The 22,616-nt window shown below is 42.5% G+C and overlaps 2 protein-coding genes across 7 annotated transcripts; one reads left to right on the top strand and one right to left on the bottom strand.

Moving 5' to 3' along the window:
• The first annotated feature begins 780 nt into the window (after positions 1–780).
• sgsm3 (small G protein signaling modulator 3) lies at positions 781–13,527 on the top strand. Of its 5 annotated transcripts, none has more exons than XM_062407424.1 (22): positions 781–969; positions 5,186–5,277; positions 5,530–5,615; positions 5,954–6,017; positions 6,700–6,911; positions 7,104–7,211; positions 7,433–7,576; positions 7,681–7,876; positions 8,006–8,151; positions 8,336–8,569; positions 8,717–8,899; positions 9,060–9,215; positions 9,329–9,383; positions 9,484–9,533; positions 9,706–9,858; positions 9,952–10,022; positions 10,338–10,386; positions 10,593–10,678; positions 10,809–10,931; positions 11,183–11,243; positions 11,367–11,459; positions 11,843–13,527. In XM_062407424.1, the coding sequence occupies exons 2-21, from the start codon at positions 5,271–5,273 to the stop codon at positions 11,436–11,438; spliced, it is 2,256 nt and encodes a 751-aa protein (XP_062263408.1). In that variant the 5' UTR covers positions 781–969; positions 5,186–5,270; the 3' UTR covers positions 11,439–11,459; positions 11,843–13,527. The 5 variants fall into 5 exon arrangements, with proteins under 5 accessions (XP_062263408.1, XP_062263409.1, XP_062263406.1 ...); XM_062407425.1 differs by having other exon boundaries at positions 11,367–11,438; XM_062407422.1 differs by lacking the exon at positions 11,367–11,459 and adding an exon at positions 3,225–3,296 and having other exon boundaries at positions 782–969.
• A 119-nt stretch (positions 13,528–13,646) lies between these two features.
• Positions 13,647–21,446, bottom strand: gtpbp1 (GTP binding protein 1). Of its 2 annotated transcripts, none has more exons than XM_062407428.1 (15): positions 21,362–21,446; positions 20,988–21,225; positions 19,256–19,364; positions 18,959–19,139; positions 18,480–18,663; positions 18,118–18,282; positions 17,778–17,901; positions 17,310–17,424; positions 17,064–17,208; positions 16,767–16,949; positions 16,395–16,530; positions 15,840–16,018; positions 15,475–15,630; positions 15,234–15,284; positions 13,647–14,709 (listed from the first exon to the last, which is right to left on the bottom strand). In XM_062407428.1, exons 2-15 carry the CDS (start codon positions 21,180–21,182, stop codon positions 14,593–14,595), a joined length of 2,040 nt encoding a protein of 679 aa, XP_062263412.1. In that variant the 5' UTR covers positions 21,183–21,225; positions 21,362–21,446; the 3' UTR covers positions 13,647–14,592. The 2 variants fall into 2 exon arrangements, with proteins under 2 accessions (XP_062263412.1, XP_062263411.1); XM_062407427.1 differs by having other exon boundaries at positions 19,256–19,367.
• Between the last annotated feature and the right edge of the window lie 1,170 nt (positions 21,447–22,616).

Here is a 22,616-nt window from a genome sequence, read left to right on the forward strand (position 1 = left end):
GAACCTTACATAAAGTCTTTCTTTTGATGGCTGAGCTGTAACGATGGTGCCCAGAAGCTTCACTACACACACTGCAGACATCTTGTGGGGCAAGAGTGTAACAGCACAAGTGGCAACAGTCACAGTAATCACAAGGCTAAAGATTCAGTGTTGGAACAATTAATGAAACACTTCTGCTTCCGTCATGTATTATGCATATAATGTGTTTATCTTTTGAAAGGCATTTTAACATCTTCTGTCACTTAAAATCTGCACTTTGAGCTGCACGTCTTGTATGAAAATAGCTAGTTCAAATAAAGTTTATTGTTATTATGTTAATATTATTATATTCAGATTGGTTTGTAATCATTTTGTATAGTCTGCCTTCATTTTTTTTGGCTTGTAAAGCACTTTGCAACTGTTTTTGACAGCTTCTTTATCCTCCTCTTCATCTTCTTGTGATGATTATTATTAATTTTACTACTATTATGACGTGAAGCTTTTCCTCTCTTCTTGTCAGTTTATTCAAATATTATGATTCTTAAAAACTCAAAGGTTACAACGTGTCTTTCCGAATTGGAAACGAACCCACACACAGGTCGTGCTCCATGTTTTCTGCTCATGTTGTGTCTCGGGACGTGTTGTGCTGCTGCAGGGCGCGTGAGGAAACAGAGGTAGAAAAAAAATGAATGAGTGGAACAAACCTACGTCATCAGCCTACGTCACCTATCCCTGAGCGGAAGGATACTTTCTCCCCCGAGTAGTAGTTCCGGGATGTGGGACTACTTCTCGGGATTGGATGGGGATAACGTTGACGGGCGTAAGGATACGACGGGGCTACGCGTCGCTAGCAGGTGCACTGCGCAGGGAAACGAGGAATAACACGGGAGGAACGAGTCCGCGGCTGACGGGGTGTTTTACCGTTAAAACCACCGAGGTGCCGTCACACCACGCAACGGAACCCCGCTTTTCCACCGGAGTAATGTCACGGTAAGTCCGCAGAGCCAGGCCGCTAGAAGCCGTGATGTGTCCGGTTGGCTAGAGGCTAATGGTAGCATGCGCTGCTAACAGCTGACGACCCCACCGAGTGATTGACAGATGTTAGAGGCTGTGTTGGTTGACACGTCATATTTTTTTTATGTCGCGACACGTGTAAATTAACGTAGATTCAGTCCGACATGATGACGTGTTGACAGCCCCCCCCTCCCCCCAACGGACGTCAGCAGCCGATTAATGAACCATTAAATTACTCTATGGGGGACCAGTGACGTCATGCGTGAACACTTAACACGAGTTGCAGAAAATGTCGTTTCACCCCGTGTTGTGGTTTGATTCATCACGTGCGTTTGTCTAATGTGCAACTGTGTACAACATCATCTTTTATACAAACACACAAACAAAAAACGTTTGTACTTATACGTTAGGGAGGACACTTATTGGCATAATACATCCACTAGCCACTTATCCAAACATTAACCATCCAACTCAATGGCTGCCCTCAACCTAATTCTAACCAAAACCTAATTATAACCTACACATAATAAGACCCTAACCCTGACCCAGACTAGATTCTAACTCAAACCTAACCCTAACTTAATTCTAACCCTAAAACCAAGTCTAAACCCTCAAACAGCCCATTGAAAAAGTGAGGACCGGTCAAAATGGCCTCACTCTGTAGGGTCTATGCTGAAATTGTCCAGGAACACACACACAGACACACAAGTTAGATTGTGGAGTTTATTTGTTAAATAAATGATTGGACTTGAACTCCTTTTCAATTTTAATCATGGAACCTGCTCCTATTTTACTTATCCTTTGGATGAACATTACTTTCCATGAAGTATTGGTTTTATTCACATTGTTCTTTCATGGTTTCAGTGACATACATGGCTGCTGGTGGGTGGGTTTGTGTTGACGGTACAGAGGGTTGCAAAGCCCCTTTAGGCAGTTCAGTGCTAGCAACTGGACGTGAGAGCAGGATGTTTCTCTTTGCTTTTCTTGCAGCAGGGTGTTAACCAGTGTGTGCAAACACGGGTGAACGCTGCCGCACCTCCACAATGGAAAACATCTTCTTTTGTTTTAGAGTAAGATGGAGAGACTCACTGTTTGAGTCTCTCCAGGTCTGCCAAGTCACCGGAATTAATTTGGTTTCCTCGTTTGTGTTATGGGGAGTTATATCCTTGGCGGATTTTAACGAGATTATATAAGATTAAAACAAGATTGTAGTATCAGCGATTGAGTTTAAATGAAGCTGGTAGCAGGAACTGGAAGGAATGGAGATAGTTCATTTTTTTTTACCATTGATGGGCTTTTGCTGAGCTGCGCCAATTCTATTCATTAGACAGTTACTGACTTCTCCCTGCAAACATTTTAGAATTCAGTCCAAACATTAGTAGTTTATCTAAAATCCACTGATGCATATCTGCCTAATCTGTTAGAGGGTTTGTCGTATGCTGGGAGATTATTCAAATGTATAAAACGTCAGAGTTTGTAATCTGCACCACGGTTTCGCTCCCTTCAATACATCTGGTTGTATTTTGCCATAGGGAATTAAAGTAAATTAAATACACCACAATTAGATATTATTTTATATGTGGACAATACACACAAAACACTTTTTTATAGTATATTGAATGATTTATTGTTCTTATCTGATTTTGGACTTTTGAAGTCAAAGCCATTTTTGCAATTTGGTAGTTAAAAAAAAAAGATGGTCAAAGTTCAGCTGATATTTTATATTACACAGGCATTTTTGCTAAGAAACCCTAAAATTATGTAAAAATATAATATTTTTAACGGATGGATTAGAAGCGATGATCAGTCCTTCTAATAAACCGAGCAATCAGCCTCTGACCGTAGATTTCTTCTTCGGATCAACATCAAACTTACTCAGTGTATTTCCTAGGATTTTAGGAAGTTGATTGTCTACTTTTGAGGAGTTTTGGATAAGCATTTGTCGAGATCACAACCCTTTCTTGTGTTAACACCTTTACTTACTGTTACTGTAAAAATGTGACAGCGTCAGTGACGATAAAGCTGCATCAACAACTCATGATGTGCCAAGTTTGATGCAACAGTGTGCAGGAGGGGCTTCTTCCTACTTGGCAGGTGAAAAACTGTTAGTGTTCTTAGGGAGTTGCTCCAAAATCCCATCCCAGTTCTCCCCTGAGCTTCACACAGCACAGCTAGCCTGAAACTACTTGGCCACCCTCCAAACCTCAAATTGATTTCTCATCTCTCTTAAGTCCTAAATCCCTCTTCAGATGCCACAAGCCTGCTGCTGGAATGAATCACTCTGGCAGAGCATCTGCATGCTGGTGAGCCTCTTTTATAGGTTATGGCTGTTACGCTGTTGTGTCTGCCTGCACGTGTTGATTCCAAATACTGTCCCCTCCCGCTGCCGTACTGTGCTTTTCTCAAACTTCAACATGTGTCAGTGATTTCATAGAGATGCATTGGTGTGTGAGACAGATGGGTTGGGGCTGAGGGACTGAGCAGGAACCATATACTGTGTAAAAAACTTCCCCTCATTACCCAGAATTCATGCCTTAATAACCTGGTTACAAACCTGGTTATTTTGGTCCGTCTCCCATTCATAAACATTGAGGAGGCGGTATTAATGACTTGTACTGCAGCCAGCCACCAGGTGGCGATCAATATGCTTTGGCTTTGCTTTTTGGAAGCTGCAGTGTCGTCTATCTTTATACACAGTCTACAGCAGGAACCAGAGACAGTATTACCATCACTGTAGAAGTGTTAGTGATATGACAAAAGGATGTCTTGATGATATATGAATATAAAGTCGTCCCCCCCCTTCATGGCTTGATCAGCGCTTTGGCTCTGATTTTAATGTATTTGTGTGGTCGTTTTATAATTTAAAAAATTGTTATTATTCTGTATGCTAAGAATTAATTTGGGCGACAGGTTTGTGTTCATCTTTATGACCAGCTTTCTTTAGCTTTGACTTCAAGATTTAACATGTTTATATGCACGTATGTTTGTAGTTCTGCCAATCTGATCTCACTCTGTGTATCATGTAAAACAGTATAGCCTTGTAGAATTTGGTTAGAAAAATTCAGGATCATAAAAACATTTATTGTTAGGCTTATAAGAAGTAGGTACTAAATTAATGTTTATGGACAGAGAAATACTCACAGAAGCGACTAATAACATTTTGAATTATATTATTTAGGCAGTGCTGGCTGACTGTTATGAGAAGAGCTTTTTAAATGTCGCTTTACTGAAGATAAAAGTGTGAGCGCTCTGAATGGCTGCACTGTATCTAGAGGAGAGATAATAGTAGGGGTAAAGGTTAGATTCCGCGTATATTCTCCCATAATCAACCTCATTGTTTAATTCATTATTCTCCTATAATATGCTTGTTATTTCTTAATTGAATCATTAGAATTGCAAAGACATATTTTGACTGTTTTGCTAGCGTGCATTAAAACCAGTTTTGTAATTAGATGTAAAAGAGTGGATGAAAGCTATAAAATGATTGTCTATGCACAAGTTTGTTTCTTTAACTCACCGGAACCATTAACTATAAAATTTGATTTTCTTTTTGAATTATATGCTTGCCAGTATAACAATATGCATCTATTGTTTGGTTATTTAGTTTACAAGAAAAGTTGTTGTCAGGGCCTCTGTTTTTGAAGCACCTCCCTTCCTAAAAAGATAACATCAAATCCTCCTGGCACAAGCTGTTCACTGAGATGACAATAATGAATAGAGAATATCCTCTTTATTCAAAATTTCTAGTTCAGAATCCTCTGAGAGTAATCTAAAAGACCACTTGTTAATTTAGCCTGAGGACGTTCGCTGTTTGAAAGTAGAGCATGAAAACACGTCCGAAGTATAGTGAGGTAAACAGCCTCAAGGAAGTGCATCAGTCACATGGCTTTGAGAAGAAATGTCCCTCCTTTTCTTTCTCAGTATCTTTTCCTCTCCTCCTAACATTTATTAACCCTGAGTCTTTGCTTGGTACAACACTGTTTGAAGACTATGCTCTGTTTCTTCACTATTAAGGTACTTGGAAAAACATTTAAGAGCCACAGTAGTTCTTAGGTTTTGGATAGGCAGGTTTATAGAGGGCTCAGTATCATTTACATGTAGTATTACTGGCTGGGGCTCTAGTGATTGTTGTTAGAACGGGCCAAGGATTTAACCACCAAATGTTTTCTCTTCCTCTGTTTGTTCTGTCTAGAGAGCAGATACCATCGGCTGACCTTTTCTCTCCGGAGTGACTGCGTTCTCCACAATAAGAAGCCACTCACTCAACTACCAACAAAATGTCCGGTATGGATTTTTTAAGTTTAAAGAGAGTGCCTGTGAATTTCTGTGACTCAACAATGTTCACAAATGCCCACTGACTATTCATTATTAACAGTGTATTTGATTTGTTTTATTAAATTTCTTCAAAAGTTATACCTTATACTCTCTCTAATTGTGGTTTTATTCAGGTTTGTTGTTTTCACAATTCCCTTTATTGTCTTTCTATTAGTTTCAGTTTAAATGACTCTGTTTCTAATACATGAATCTGTGTTTTAGGGACCTACACACCCGCCCCGGGGGGGCCATTCTCTGCTCTCACTCCAAGTATGTGGCCTCAGGAGATCTTGGCCAAGTACCATCAAGTGAGGACGACTTTTAATGTTGATACATCATAAATAGCATGTTTTCCTTTTTGCTAACAACAAATACAGATTTAAAATAATATGAGATGCCAAACATCAAAACAGCAGGAAACTAGATTTCAAGAAACCCATCTACATAGTCTGACAGAATATCAAGACGAACAAAAAGCCTCAGTAGCTTCGCCATCATGTGACATTTGACATCGGGCATGTGTTTGCTAACTGAAATTTAAGATACTTATAAAAGCTGCAGCCACCATTAGCCACATATTTTACTGTCACCTCTTTTCTATGACACGTGGCCTAATGAATCGCATGTTATGTGTTCGTTTCCACAGAAAACCTCATCAGAGCAGCCAGAACTCCATTATGACGAGTTTGGCTTCAGAGTGGACACTGAAGGTAATACCTGTTCACACATGCACCTGTTTGTTCTGTCTTCACCCTTCCTTTTCTCACAATGATAACATTAGCACAAAAGCATGTGATCTCAAGAGTAATGTCTAAGACCACCTAAGATTCTCTTTTGGTATTTCCTGTGTGAATAAAGATCATTTTTACTGCCTGTTTTTATTTAATTATTTACTAAATGTCTAGTACATAGACATAATTGTATGTAAACTACAGTATGGCTCCCATCCCAGAGGTCTTGGCCTCTTATTTCCAGGGTTAAAAAAGGGAGTAAAGTCTTAAATATACCAGGGTTGCAGTCTAGGCTACTTCACCTAGTAGTCTTAGTCTTAATTTTTCTGGGATGTTTATATTCTTTCATACCCTCTGCGACTCGGAAATTCCTTATTTTCTCCCGTACTTCGTAAAGATCTTAAAAAAATAATCTAACTTTTCTGAAACCTGCAGAACACTTGACATTTGCATCACCTACAGACTTTCATTAATTTCTCTCTCTTCTCTCTTGTTCCTCTATGTTCGGTTACATTACAGTTCTTCTTGCTATCATCTTCCAATATTCCATCCTCCTCAATTCAGGAGTTCACATGGTGCCTAGCTGTGTTAACCTTATATTTCCAAAGAAGACTAAGAACCAGACAAACCAAATCCTGATGCCTCTCTTCTCTCTCCCCAGACGCTGGGGAACCCAGGTCCTGGCTTGGCGCTGAAGGCTCACCCCAGCGTGAAGATCCACAGCAGCGATTGCGCTGGCAAGCCCACCTGGAGTTCACCCACAACCACACGGTGGGTGACCTGACCTGGGAGCTCATTGATCCTGTGCTTCCACGCTCCGAGCGTCTGCGTTCCTTGGTGCTCGGTGGCATACCTCACAGCATGAGGCCACAGGTAAGTGAACTTACACAGCGGGGGTTAGCTATTTGTGGTGTTTACTAGCAGTGGTAAATATTAGGGGGGAAATACTGCCCAGAATTGTCATAGAGAATACATAAAAATCTGTTACCTTAAGCTGTTTAGATTTTAATAATTTCCAAGGACACAAAACAAGCTGTAGAGTTTGAAAGATTTTCTGTCTTCTAGCTTTGGATGCGTCTTTCTGGAGCGCTGCAGAAAAAGAGGACCACTGAGATCTCATACAGAGAAATCATTAAGAACAGCTCCAATGAAGACTCCTCCACAGCCAAACAGGTACTACATCCCAAACTACTTGTCCACGTGTAGCAAACACAATCTCTCTGGTTACACAAAGCACTGAAGCAAAGTATTCTTATGATCTCTTGAAATTACTTCAATGGAAATACATATTCAGTACAGTAATACACTGCTCAGTTTTATAATCATTACCTCCCTTTTTCAATTGATCCTTATAATTTCAACGTAATTATTCCTTGTCTACGTCTGTCCCTCAGATAGAGAAGGACCTCTTACGGACAATGCCAACCAATGCATGTTTCAACACTATGACCAGTGTTGGAGTGCCGAGGCTCAGACGGGTATTGAGAGGTCTAGCCTGGCTCTACCCGGACATCGGGTACTGTCAGGGTACTGGGATGGTGAGGATACCTACTGAGCATACTGAAGCTTTTTTAAGTGTTTATTTAATTCCTCGGTTACTTTATTAACCTTTTCCATAACCTTTTCTGCTTGATCGCTCCAGGTGGTTTCCTGTCTCCTGCTCTTTCTTGAGGAGGAGGATGCCCTATGGATGATGTGTGCCCTGATCGAAGACCTTCTCCCTCCATCCTACTTCTCCTCCACTCTGCTCGGTGTCCAAACGGACCAGAGGGTTCTCCGCCAGCTCATTGTTCAGTACCTACCAGCCCTCGACCGCCTTCTGCAGGAGCATGACATAGGTCAGGATGGGTTTTAGGAAAGAGCGTGAAAATGTGGTTCATAATCAATGGACAGTAATTGAAAACAAATTAAATATTTAGTATAAACAGTCAATACAATATCTTATCCCCTCTTCTTTACACATCCAGAGCTGTCGCTGATCACACTCCATTGGTTCCTGACATCATTTGCCAGTGTGGTGGACATCCGTCTGCTGCTTAGGATCTGGGATCTGCTCTACTACCAGGGCTCATTGGTGCTCTTCCAGGTCACACTGGGGATGCTCAAGATCAAGGTATCTGCTCTGAACCGTTTCCTGAGTCTTTGCTCTCTATTGCAATTTAACTTGTGTGTGTGCTGTGCTGCTTCAGAGTTACTTTATTGTTTCAGTCACTCAGTAACTGATAATGTTAATAGTTTCTAATATTAAGGCCAACTTAGTAGTATTAATCCAAATAAAATCTCTTCCTTGACTCCAGGAGGAGGAGCTTGTATCGTCAGAGAACTCTGCTTCCATTTTTAATACTCTGTCGGACCTGCCTAGCCAGCTGAGAGATGGACCTGCAGTTCTTGGGGAAGCCATGAGGCTAGCGGGGACCCTGTCCCAGGAAACTCTGGACGCCCACCGCCACAAGCACCAAGCCTATATCCTAAATGAACAGGCGCAGCTCAGCAATGGGAACAACCCAACACACAACACAAATCTCAACAAGGTCAGTTGGTGTCAAGCTTCTGTTCGAGCTGTGATAAAAAATTTAAAACTAGACACATATGGACTGATTAGGAGGTTTATGTGACCATTTTTTTTTATTAAAGTAATAAAAAACAAATAATTCACTTTGTATTTGTTTTACGAGCAGGTGGTGAGAAGACAGTCGCTGCGCAGGAAGTCCACCCTGAGCTCCCTGTTGTTTGGGGAGGATGAGGCAGATTCTCTAAAATCTAAGAACATAAAGCAGACAGAGCTGGTCGCTGCCCTGCGAGAGGCCATAACCCGGACTGCAGAGCACTTCCACTGTCTGGACCCGTGTCACTCCAGCACTGTGAGTTCAGACACGTCAACGAGAGAACAGTGTGTCTAGTTGTGGACTGAGAATCAACTGAAATAGGAAAACCTACCTCTTATAGCTATTAGTAAAGATGCCTATTAATCCTGAATTATTTTAGTTCATTGTTACCTGACGTCCCACCTTGTCTCTCTAGGACCTGACTCCTGACTACTCCATGGAGAGCCACCAGCGAGACCATGAGAACTTCCTGGTTGTGTCCCGGAACCGGCGGAGACGGGCCAAGGCTTTGTTGGATTTCGAGCGACACGATGACGACGAACTGGGCTTCAGAAAGAATGACATCATCACTGTGAGTCTTTACTTGCACACAATACATACGTCTTGATGTTTCCACTCATGACAACTGTGCATGACACCCATCGCCTTAATGCTTATCCCAGTATTTGTATCTTTGTCCCTCAGATCATCTCACAAAAGGATGAACACTGTTGGGTTGGGGATCTGAACGGCCTCCGAGGTGCGTGTCCTCCTCGTCTGTAACTATTGCCATCGGGATATTTGATTGATATATTCTGTGACACAGCTCATTTGACTTCAATATGTATGCTTTGTAACAGGCTGGTTTCCAGCTAAGTTTGTGGAGATCCTTGATGAAAGAAGCAAGGAGGTAAAGAAGAATTTACTTTTGAGCTTGATTCTGCATTTGGCTTCAGGCCATTTCATTTCCGTTGAACCATGTGATGTTTGTCTGTTTTCTTCTTTATTGCTTCATGTCCACATTCCAGCATCATGAATATGAATTCAAGTGTCCTAATCATTGACTTCTCATCTGTCTCCAGTATTCATTAGCAGGTGATGACTCTGTGACAGAGGCAGTGACAGACCTGGCCAGAGGCACATTGTGTCCGGCACTAAAGGCCATTTTCCAGCATGGTCTCAAGAAGCCGTCTATACTGGGAGGACCCTGTCACCCTTGGTTATACATAGAGGAGGTAGGAGAGCGTCTTTTTAGTGCACATGGAAGCATATTGCACACTAGTTAACATTTAATTTGTATCATTCTTCCTCTTCTGGTTGTCTCTCAGGCGGCCAGTAGAGAGGTGGAGAGGGACTTCAACTCTGTCTACTCAAGACTGGTGCTATGTAAAACTTACAGGTAGAACATAGACACTCATTGTGTTTTCATTAGTTCTGTATTAACAGGAGCAATTCATATATCTGTTGATTCTGCAAGAACACATTGTAAAAAATGTTTGGAGTCCAGATCATCAAAACTGTGATCAGTGATTCACTTGACTCAATTCACATCAGATGATATTGTCTGTTAGGAACATAAATAGAGAACTGACTCTTGTCTACATGCACAGGGTGATGATAATGTGGTTTGACAGGGGAAACTCGCCTTTGAGAAGTTCGCCTTCAGCAGTTTAATATTATTAAGTAACAATTTATTGTCTTTGGCATTTACCAGATTAGATGAAGATGGGAAAGTACTAACACCAGAGGAGCTGCTATACAGAGTGAGTCATCAATGTGTAAAGCAAATGCAATTTTCATCTTGCTCAATGTAAAACGCACCAACTCTATGAACGTAAAATATTTTGTCATTTGTTTTCTTTGTACTTGATAGTTTTTTTCCTCCGCTTCCAGCAATAAGTATTATTCTTTGATGTAGTTGGTGAAGGTTAGTGGAAAGTACATGAGCGCCCTCTGTTGACTCTTTCAGGCAGTACAGTCAGTCAACATGAGCCACGACACGGCACACACTCAGATGGATGTCAAGTTCAGGTCTCTGATCTGCGTCGGCCTCAAGTGAGTTCTCCAAACTAACATACTCACAGGATTGAAATCCTATGTGTCAGTCTATACTGAATATCAGTTAGAACAGGTTTAAAACGTGCAGATCTACACATGTTGAGTACACATGTGTCTGTTTCTCCAGTGAGCAGGTGCTCCACTTGTGGCTGGAGGTGTTGTGTTCCAGCATGGCTGCTGTAGAGAAATGGTATCACCCCTGGTCGTTCCTGCGCAGTCCTGGATGGGTTCAGATCAAATGTGAGCTCAGGTAAGAAAACCCTAAATCTCATCGAGAGGATTTTAAGTTGTAGAATGTGGAAACTTTAAGTAATTAAAGCTGGTTCAATAGGATAAGGTGCTGGCTGACTCAGCTCTGAATTCCCGATTTTTGTGTCCACCCACTATCTTTATCTATCTGTACAACACTATTGAGTAGTTTGAAGATATGGTTTCAAAAGTAGGACACATGATCAGACCAATAAAACAGATAAAGACCAGTCTCCTGCTGTGTTTCCTCAGGGTCCTCTCAAAGTTCGCCTTCAGTCTCTCCCAGGATTGTGAGCTACCCGACAAAAAGCAGGTGAGCAAAGCAGATTGCCTCAGTATCATCTTAGCGAACAGAGGTGAGCACGTCTCACTATTCAAAGACAATTTATTAGTATTCAGGCGAGAGGAAAACCCGTGTGACTTTATACTGTTTCAGAAATCCACTCTTCTCAAAGCAGAAGTTATGGATGTGCTGGTTCAGCATCACCTCTTTAGTTGGGATCTCTAGGTAACGTGCGTATGAGACAAAGTAAGAGATGCTATAGCGCAGTCATTAGTTCCACTAGTTTGTTAAGCTACTGATTTAAGAATTCATATCAATCAAATGATTTCTCATTTTCTGTCGTTTATTCTTTTTAATCAAATTGTCTCAAATTTGTGTGGATTTGTTATACAATCGACAAAGTGTCAGTCATTGTCCTATAGGCAAAACACATTAGTGCACTACTTCTCTATATCTTAAATATTTAACTAGTCTCTTGCAAGACTCCCGTCAGTGAAGCCATAAGGATTTTCTAATCAGCATTAGCTGTCAAAGAGAAAATAGTTCCTTTAAATTGCTGACAGGAGTCTGGCAAGAGGTCCGTGTGGTGTTGCGTCTGGGTTTAGCTAAATGACATTTCTCTTTTCCAGGAGAAGGAGCAGAGGCCGTTGAAGGAAGGCGTGCAGGACATGTTGGTGAAACATCACCTCTTCAGCTGGGACATTGATGGATAGACACCCAGCTAAACATGGCTGAGTCCCACCCCGTCTTCTGCTTCCGTTAATATTTGATGTCTCCTCACTCGTTCCCTACAGACTGTCCAACATAAACGCAACACTACTGTCTGCTACGTGAAGTGACCGCTTCACAGACACTCCATAATGATGACTGGAACCCTCACGTCACCACCAAGGTGGACTGGTTTGTATGAGCTTCAGTATATGCATCTCATGTGTTCATTGAGATGCATACTTTATTTTTATTCAGACCCTCTATAAGAGGTTTCCCTACAAATAAAACGGTCAGGCACTCCTCTAGTACAGAACAGTCTGTACTTTCTGGACTTGAACATTTCTGGAGAACTGACTACACTGAGCTTTCAGCTTTTTACAGCTGACTGAGTTTTAGGCTGAAGCGAGACATGCAGTCCGTTCTCCATCTACGTTAAAGACAGCAGCATGTGATCCCAAACACTGGGCCTTTCTAACACGGTCCCAAAATCCACATCAACCTGTAAACTTCCCTCAATGAAGACCAAAACAGAACATTCCTGAACACGGAGGCGTAAAGTTACTTATTATTTTAGAGGAATGCTGATTACCCCCAAATATTCCAGTAAACACTAATGTTGCACACACCGAGTAAAGCCTTTTCAAATTGTGATACAAGACGATGGGAATGTGTGCTACCTGAACAGTGGTAGTGTGCAGTCTGCACTTGTATGACATGTTGTAAATGAAGCAGATGCTTTTTGTGTTACAATTCACAGTAAATAAATGTTACATATATATACGTGTGTGTGTATATACAGTGGGTCCTAAATTCAATTTGTAATGTTTTTTGTGTGTAAACATACCTGTCAAATAAATGTGTACTTGCAAGTTTAAGAAATTCAACATAGGATTTAATTAATTTAATTTAAAAGGTCTTTAAAAAACAGCGGGTCGCCTGTAACTTGTGGACCAAAAGTGGGGACTTGAGCAACTAAATGTTAACAAAGCTAAATGACTTTATTTTGTATGCAAAAAGAAGCTCTATATTCACTTGTTTCATTTTCAGCAGTTGCATTTTTGGATACTTGCTACATACAGAAACTAGAATGGCAGTCAGTCGTGCTCAAACCTCCGCCAAGCCCCAAAAGCCCCTTCATGAAACCACATTTCAATTCACTGAAACCACATTTCACACCCTCCTATCAGGCCAGTTTTCATTCTATTTCAAGATCAGTTAATTATTTTCTGAGAAATCAATGAACATGTTGAAAACCACCTTCTTGCTATATTTGGAGAAGGTGAAAATATGATCTACAATTTCTATGGGGTCTTTCTGCAGTTATGGCCATGCCCTCCTTAAAATCGAATGTGAAGTGGCCCAGTTGTGTTTTCGTAATCCTGCAAACTGACAAACGTGTGTGAACCAACTTCCTTGGCGGAGGTAACAACAGATCAGTGGAATGTGTTGCTGTTCTTGGCATGAAGCTTGAAACTGTACTTTAAGTGTTTCTTTTTTTTTTTACTTTCAGATGTGCAAAAAAACTCAATCATCCAAATTATTTTTACAAGATTGTAGCTATTGTAGCCTGTAAATTAAATGTGTCACAGTACAATTTGAGAAACTCGTCCATTCCTTCTCTAGTTGAAGTCAAATTATTTTTTCACTCCGACAGATGCATGATTAGATTATTTTAATACATAATTAGAAATATGTAGAATCCCAATTTTAAGAAGAGAAAAGTTCAGTAAAGCATGTTTATTAACGTTCAGGTTTGATAGCGGCAAAGTTTGAAATGTTACAACATGTTAACAGCAACCGGCCTTAACGCATGGGGCACTAGAGTTACAGGTATCACTGCGAGTACTGCGTGTTTTCAAATCATGAACAACTGCTGGAATGATGGGATTATGTGCTGTATTTGTTTGTACGTACACTTATTGGAATACGGAGTGTGTGCGTGGATATGAGTGACGGTGGAAGCATCAGATACAACTTGATTTTTAAAAGCGCAGACGAGAGCAGGTGGAAAGACCTTCAGACCATCCGAACGCCACCGTTCTGCTTGTATGCTGCTGAATAAATAACTGACAATTATAAAACGTAACAGCTTATACTTTCTATATATATATATCTAGAATTTGTAATCACTGTGCCCTCTGCTACATTCACTTGGGATTTGCATACATTTGTACAGTGGCATCGTTCCGAACAGAGCACTACAAACAGCTATTCAACATATGCAGTATAAATAGAAACATGAATTGTTTTTCATTGCAAATACACGGGGAATGCATTGGGCAGGGGGGGGGGGGGGTTATTTATAGCTGCTCATATTGGTAATAGACCCTCCCCACCGCTGACACTGAGCCAGAGAACTGACTTAAAGATTCCAACAACAAAATTACATAAATCAGCATCCAGAGTGAGGCTAACCTCAGAAACCTCACTGTTTGCAATTATCCATTCAACAACACAAAGGCGGCAGACATTAAAATACAGAAAAGGTGCATGCCTTTCTGGTGTTCCCTTTTTAAAAACAATAAGACCTGGTGTAAAATCAAAAAGAAAAGGCAAGAAGAAGTTGGACTAAGGAGAGTGTCTTTCTGCCAATCTCTCATGGTTTGTGGGATGAAGACACTTGGTGGAGTGATCGCAGAGGGAGACTGGCGCGGAAGAGGAGGAAAGTTCAGCAGCCTCCCGTCCCCGAGGAGGACGGAGCTGCTGTCGAGTTGGCGCTGCTGCTCTGGCCTTTTCCCTTGTGCCTCTGGCCCCCCCGTCGCCTCCCGCCTCCTCCAGACTTTGGCTATGAAGGACAGAGAAAAAAAAGATGTTTGACATTTAACTGGTTCTTCAAACCTGTGGTTGGACTGACGGCTATCGTGGATATCTGCTAATGGATATCTGCTAATAACGAGTTTGATCCCAACCTCAGTATAATTAATTTCTATGGTTCAAGTATATATGTTCATTTTGTTGAATTACGAATGAAAGTTAAATGAGTCGAGACACCAAGATGTCTTACTCTTGATTTAAGAAAAACATTTTCTTGGCGCTGCAAAATCAACCGATTTGCTGGTGGTTGCACATTTGTGTTACAGAGATTTTTAATAATAGGCCTGGCATCAAGTTGATTGACTCCAGCTGATACCATGAATCTGCAGCTCAAACCGAGAAGCTACAGCTGATGGAGACGTTGAGCAGACACCACCCAACCTTCAAAACCTACTACGGATCGAGACCGCTGAGGTACCAACTCCACAATCTTGTTTTGGTAAATCAAGAAACACTCCCATTTTTCTGGCTCGTTTTTAAATTGACCCATTTTACCTTGTTCTCTTTGTTGCCCTCCTTTATCTGAGGGTCTTCATCCCCCTCTCCCTTATGGAGCCAGTCAGGAAAGCAGAGGAGGGGGTGTGAAGGAGCGACGAGACAAAAATTGAGTTTGGGATGAAATGAGGCAAAATCAAGCAGAAAGTAAAGGATGGAAAAGGAGAGAGAGGGGTAAGTATTAGGACAAGTACATTCAATGATAGTATATTTGCAGCACATCCATCGACTTGTGACTCACAGCTTGTGTGGTGTTCGGTCCCGCCGGCTGTGCTATCGTCGCTACGTCGTCCACCGCGGTGCCGTCCTCTTTTCGGAGCGGCACCTTTTTTGTCGACTGCATTTTGATTTGCGGCGGTTTGGAATTTGACGGCAAGTTGTTGGTGGATTGCAGCAGCTGAAAGGAATTTGAGTAAACAAGTCAGTCTCTCTGAGAGGTAAAGAAATCATTTTTTATCTCAACCTGAGGCCCTATCTCACTGGAACACGTCTCACAAGGCAGCAGGTAAAATAATTATTAACATGGCGAATCCTACATTTGTGGATCATCGGGATTACAGATTCCCCTCAGGGAAAGTTGAGCCGTCTTCCAGAAGGCTTTGCTACCTTAGTGATGGTCCCCACAGCCTTGGTGCGACCCTCTCTGAAGACCAGCCTCTGGTCACAGTGCAGATACTCGGGCGTCTTGATGAAGCGAAAGTGGACGGACGCCTTGTCCCCTGTTCGGAGGCAGTCCCTGTTCATGGACAGGATGGTGGCGGTCTGCCTGATGCTCCCACAGTGGACTGAGTGGGAATCAGACGGGAGGACAGGGAGATGTGAGTTTATGCTTGAGAGCAACAATGAATCACACGTGTACCGAGTAATGAGACACTCTACTGCTCTGTTGCCTCATCAGTGTGCACAAGGCTTGAGGACATTATGTTCAAATGTCCTCAAATATTAAATGTTATTGGAAAACAAGATACAAAACTTTAACGTCCTGTCACGACCGTGAATCAGAGGAGGAACGCTTGTTGCTGTCAAACTCTCCACGTCCCTCTAGTGGATGTGTTGCTTAACAACCATCCCAACAGGACCCATAGAGGCATGTGGGTGAAGACATCTTGTAAAACAGACTTTTATCACAATCAGAGGCAGCAGACATGAGCCTTTACCCACCCATGGCCTGGTATCTGGGGGATATCGTGGTGGGGTGGTGCAGCACCAGGATCTCGGCCTCAAACTCCCAAGTGGCCTGTGGGCTCAACTTCGGGGACACCATCACCATTCCTTTCCTTATGGATGAACGCTTGATCTGTACAAAGAGTGGTGTGAAAGGAGGGGTTGAGACAACAGGAGACGGAGGAAGACACAACTGTTAATTTAATAATTATGGCTCCAGATCATTATAAGTCCTTGCTGCTGAGACTAAATTATATTGAGACCATGCTGTGGATACAGAATCAGCATAACAAACATTACATTGTACACGTATGCAATCCCAAACTTCACTACTACTAGTCCTACTGTGGGAGACGGTTCCCCTCCTACCTTTTTGAGAGCAAACGAGGCGGTCTGGCCTCCTCGGACCTCCTTCACGGGCATTCTCTTGCGGTGGATTGATTTGACGGCGATCGGGATGAAACTGCCCAGGGGGTCCGGCCCCAGCAGCATGGTATCATTCAGGCGTATGAGTCCACGTAAAGTAGTTCCTGAAACCACGGTGCCCACTCCCTGAGATATTAAAGGAACAAAACTTGATGGTTAAAGTGAGCATTGGGTAGATTTATCAGTAATTCCACACAGTAAGGTGTATTAAGTGTTGTGTGATGTGATTGGTCTGAGCACCGGCACAGAGTAGGTGTCGTCTATCTGGAACTCTGCCGGCTGATCGTCTCGGTAGGACGTCCTGGAGGAGAGCAGGTTGAGAAACATCTTGAGCAGGTCCATGTTCTCCCCGCTCACATTGGAAATCTGAAAGATGGGACACATCCTGGAAAGACACAAACACACACACACGTTACAAAGGGGCCTTTTCAGTGTTATTGCTCTAAAAGTCCAGTTCAAGTATTACACTGGATTAAAGTTTGAAACCTCTCAGAGCTGAAGTTTGATGCTGTGACTATGACGTCGTCCTTGTTCTGCACCAGGACCGGGATCTTCCTACAACCGGGAGACTTCAGTAACCTCTGGAGCAGCTTCAGTGTCTCTGTTAGAAGTGAAAACAAGAATTACAGCACAAAGCCTGATACAGAGAAGGACACACTACAGTCAGGTTGTGTTAGAAGAAGCAGCCCCACTGCATAGATGAAATATCCATTTTGACTTGTCACAGTAGGTTCAGCTCATATTACTGCGACCAAAGAGCTCTTTTCTAGTATGAGAAGAATTGTTGGTGTAGACTTTATCGCCACCTGCTGGTCTGATATGACATATAGGCATTTGTTTTAGTTGTGTTTTCATTTGGACAGAGATAATTTGCTAAATAACGATTTCTTTCAAAACATAGGGGGAAAGATATGTTATAAATATCCATAGTGTCGACAATGAGAGGGGACAGACCTTGTAGGATGTTGGCTGGACACATGTCTATCTTGGTTACCACCACAAACACGGGCACATTCAGAGCGAGGGCCAGGCCCAGGTGCTCTTTGGTCATCCCCACAATACCTGCGTTACTGCCCACCTGGGGGGGGGGACAGAAAACTTAATTTCTATACTCTACTTCTAAAGACACTGTTTATAGAGACATTACGAATTAATAACAGGTAAGGTTCCGGCAAATTAAAATATTGCTTTTGAATTAATTTAGTCAGCCCTTTATAATATATAGCACAATCATGATATTTAATTGCCTAATGCAAATTTTCTATCCCCCCCCCCCTCGCTCGTCCTTGCTGACCATGAGCATGCAGAAGTCGGGCAGGTGTCCAGTCATCCCAAACACAGTGGTCTTGAGGTATTTCTCGTGGCCGGCCAGGTCTATGAAGGTTATGACCTTGGAGGACTTCTCGCAGATTTTGGTCCAGTCCAGGCTTCCTCCGTGACTGTCTGGTTTGTTCACCACCTAGGGAAAGACGGAGGGGGGGTTCAATTCCCAGCAGTCACACTGTCCAAATGCTGCTTCACAGAAAAGTCCATTCAATGTGTAGTCAAGCACCTCACTGTACAGCACAAAAATCAATAACCAACCACTGCTTTAAATGTTTAACAATTACAATTCTTTTAGCATCAACCCAGCCAGTCGACCTCCCTGGCCCTAACCTGTCCCTCCTGGTCGAAGCCCAGGATATCGTTGCCCACACTGCTGGTCCTGCCACTCTCCATCTCGTGCTTGTGCCTGAAGAGCTTCTGGCGGGCGAAGCCCCGGCCGTTGTCCAGCTCTCCATGCGTCAACACCCCGAGGAGAGTACTCTTTCCAGCGTCCACGTTCCCCACCACTGCAACCCTGGGGAACCAAAACATCATTTCAACATTTCAATCATTTCAACCATGAAAACATAACTGAGACATGTCTAGTTAAAAGGATATGTAATGAAAAAGGTAATCTATCAAAAAGAGAGAAAAACACAACTGTACAATTGTCAAGAACTTAGTTTTTTACAACATAAATGATATATATTTCTAATCTGAAAATCTAGAACTGAGAGAGGCTAATATGTGCACTGCTGGAATACTGGAGGAAAGACTTCTCCTGTCCAACTGGTAAATGAAAAACAACTATGTGCTCTCTGACCACTCACCTGACCTCCAGGAAGTCCAGCTCGCCCACACGCCTGCGGATCAGATAGTCGTGCACCAGACCTGCGGCCTCGCTGCGCTCTCGGAGTGGAATGAGGTCGGCGTCCAGCTGCTCACACATCGAGTGCACTGTGGCCACAGAGGCCTCCATATCTGTCTCATCCAGACCCCAGTCACCACCATCTGACAGAGGGATGGAAGAGGAACAAGAGGTAAGTACATTTAACAACACATTATCATTTGTTATGAAATGCTCTGGCACAGACTGAAACACAGGTAAGGAGGGAACTTTGATTCACCTGAGCCCATCCCGACCACGTAGATGGTTTCTCCACATCCCTCCTCCATCCGGTCCCGGAGCTGGCGCAGTAACGAGTCATACTGCTCTCCATTGGGGCTGACAAGAGCCTGCTGGTGGTTCACAAAAAGAAAGGAAACAAGATCAATGAACACTGCTGCTGTTATGATGAGATGGTTGTTCTAAGGACTGATGCAAACATTAGAAGGGATTCCATCAGATGTGGCTGCTCCCACCAGGGACTGGACTTCAGAGTCTACTACACTGTGGATATTTCCTCTGCAGTAGAAGGTTTGAAAGCTGTTCTCCACACGCAAACACAGCTGTCTCCTTTCCCATTACCCACCTCAAGGTTACATGTAAACACACAAGGGTTATCGCTGCTTCAACAAACGGGAAAAGCTATAGATTCTAACCATTGCCAAAGTAAAGCGGTATCAGGGTGTTTACTACGATAAGGTTTGACCAAAATCATTTCTCTCACTACTTTTTGTTGTATTTTCTATAAAAACAGTGAAACCACTGGATCAAGTCTACAATTATATCCCAATAATATCACATGAGCAGTGTAGTGGGACTTTTTGTTTCTCTATTAAGATCAACAGCAGAGGGTTGTCCCTTGAAAATCTGATTACGATTCAGATATAACCTTTAAAAGTGACATGTACAACAAAAATAATAATAATAATAATAATAATAATAATAATGAAAAATAATTACACTTAAAGGCCCGAATTGAGGTGTCACATGAATAATCTCAATATAAGTACATTAATCCAGTTATTCTTCTTCTTCTGATGTTTTATGGCGGTTGGCAAACAACTTATCGGCGCATTACCGCCACTGTCTGTAAGTTAGAATGGATATTTACCTAAATTCTGTTATAGAGTCCTGTGTCTTTTAAAAACCTGAATATCGACCTACATCCTGCATCACCTGAGGCCCTCTGTAATATTTATTTCAGACTTAATTCCAAACTGTTTCTATGGAGTGAGTTTGTAAGGGTCTGTCTCTGTGGAGGGTTTTGAGGACAGACTAAAAACATCTGCTCCCCTGTCACAGCTGCCTGTCCAGTAACTTCAGCGGGCTGTTTACACCTGTAAGACCAAACCTCATGTTTGATACCATCACCTCCTCCCCTTGAGTCTCTGAAGTTTGTTCTCGTTTCACCTAATTTCTTCTGGACGTTTAAAAGTTATTGGTTTATTGATGTTAAAGTTGGAGTCATGCGGACGCAGAGTGATGACAGGAGCCAAAGGTGAACGAGGAGCGGCCTCCCTGACGCAGCAGCTGTTTGCACGTTCCAACGCTGTCATGTCAACACGTCAACACACACACACACGTATGTAAACATCAGCTGGAGGAGCCCACCTCGGGTGTGCAGCTGCTGCCTTGTGTTTCATCATGGCGACGGGTTCGATCGTGTTGTGGTCGTGTTCCCTTCACACACAGAATGAACAGCTACATATACCTGTTGTGTTAGCATATGGTTGTTCCCTGAGTGATGGATAATCCTAAACACTCCGGCTAGGCTAACGTTAGCTGCGGTGTTGTTATGCGAGTGCAACAACACAACTCCAGACCGCCCACAAACCCAGTGGTGTGTGCAGTGTATTACCAAGGAGCAGCTAACCGTGTGTTTGCTAATAACACAGTATTTGTTTCATTCATTCGTTAGCAGCAGCTGCAGCAGGTAGCTAACGTTAGCCCAACGGTCCAGGGGCCTAGCTTACCTTGTTGGTGAAGTCGACCCCGCGGTGCTCGGGCACGCCGTTGATCAGGTCCTCGTCCTCGAAGCTCTCGTCCCCGGCGTCGTCCCCGCAGCCTCCCCGGTCCGGAGCGAAGATACTCGCGGGGGCCAGAGCGTCCGCCAGCGGGTTGTAGACCGGGCTCGCACCGGGCTCTTTCGCCGCAGCTAGCGATGCCATGTCTGTGCCAGTGTTGAGTCTGTAGCTGTTGATGTTTTCCCTCCTGACAACCAAACACACACACACACACACACACACACACAATAACACGCTGGTCAAAGCACCACTAACGTTGATTAACCAACATCATCTTCCCAGCAGCGGACACAGAGTCAAACACTTCATGTCTGAATATTTACCTTTAGAATCACACGCGTATTATTGGTGCGTCAGTTTGTGTTCGAGCCATTTAACAGAATATGAAAAACCGCCTCATTCATAATAATAAGTAAGGCTCGTGTGTACACGCCCACGTCCTGTCTGTCCCCCAATAGGGTCTATGAATATGAATATGAAAACTGTGGACCAATCAGAGCGAGGGGGCGGTGCATATGATTACAGGCTGACCAGGTGTAATCGCAGTGAAACTTCAGTTGATGCAACTTTCCTGAGACCAATGTAATGAACTTATGTAATAATACAATAACAACAACAACTGATCCATCTGATCTAACCACTTTGATTTCAGCTGCAGCTCCTATCAAAGTCAACCCTTTACATTTTACTGTGAAATATGATTTAACTTAATTTAACAGAATCAACGACAAGACAAATATAGGGATTCTCGACTTGCACTTTGAACAAACTTAAGTTTAATTGCTGAACATGAATTCAACAAAAACAATGCTGCACTGTACAACTTCAGTTGATGCAACTTTCATGAAACAGATGTAATGCTATATAGTAATAATAACGTCATAACACTTTCCTGTTATCTTGTCACTTTGAGTTAAGTTTCAGTTCATATCAAAGTCGACTCATTCAACAGTTGGTACCGGTCCTTTTAAAACATTTGAACATTTTACGGTGAAATATGATGCAACGAGCGTTGAATCGGAGTTGACGATCAAAAACAACTTAATTTAACAGAGTCAACGATAAGGCAAACATAGTGTTACTGGAATTACACTTTGCTCATTGTAATTTCATCATCCTCCACCAGTGGTGTATTGTTCAGCAGAGTGGGCGATGTTGTGTTGGGAAACAATCCAGGAAGTCCCCTCCTTGATCTGCTAAATACAACCCAGACCAGATTCAATGCCCTTTAATAATTTATTGATTTGTCCATTATTTAACCATGAAGCTCTCATTGAGGTACAATATCTCTTTTGCCAGGGAGTCCTGTTCAAAGTATGAATACAACCAGGGACAAATAACACACACAAAACACACTAAAACAAATGATGACCATGAGACAGTGAAGGTGTGAAGCTACTGTGTTATAACAGCTAACTCTTACTGTAAATACCTTGATTAATTTGAGTTCTCCATGACCTCCATGACGTCTCTGTGGTATTCAGCTCATCTCCTCAAAATGTCTTCACATTTCTACATCATCTCTCCCGGCCTATAATGTATAGATGTGTGGAAATATTCACACAGGTTTATTGATGG

Source organism: Platichthys flesus, chromosome 16 (assembly GCF_949316205.1).
Source record: "Platichthys flesus chromosome 16, fPlaFle2.1, whole genome shotgun sequence".
Classification (NCBI taxonomy): Eukaryota; Metazoa; Chordata; class Actinopteri; order Pleuronectiformes; family Pleuronectidae; genus Platichthys; species Platichthys flesus.

What these genes read in the sequence shown, in the direction of transcription:
- sgsm3 (XM_062407422.1), top strand. An exon ending in TCTTGGCCAAGTACCATCAA is followed by an intron (nt 5,616 to 5,953) that starts GTGAGGACGACT and finishes TCGTTTCCACAG; the next exon opens with AAAACCTCATCAGAGCAGCC. An exon ending in TGGGGATGCTCAAGATCAAG is followed by an intron (nt 8,152 to 8,335) that starts GTATCTGCTCTG and finishes CCTTGACTCCAG; the next exon opens with GAGGAGGAGCTTGTATCGTC.
- gtpbp1 (XM_062407427.1), bottom strand. Translation starts at nt 21,182, where the DNA reads ATGGCATCGCTAGCTGCGGCGAAAGAGCCCGGTGCGAGCCCGGTCTAC. An exon ending in CTGGACTTCCTGGAGGTCAG is followed by an intron (nt 18,664 to 18,958) that starts GTGAGTGGTCAG and finishes TTGGTTCCCCAG; the next exon opens with GGTTGCAGTGGTGGGGAACG. An exon ending in GCTTCGACCAGGAGGGACAG is followed by an intron (nt 18,283 to 18,479) that starts GTTAGGGCCAGG and finishes GTCTTTCCCTAG; the next exon opens with GTGGTGAACAAACCAGACAG.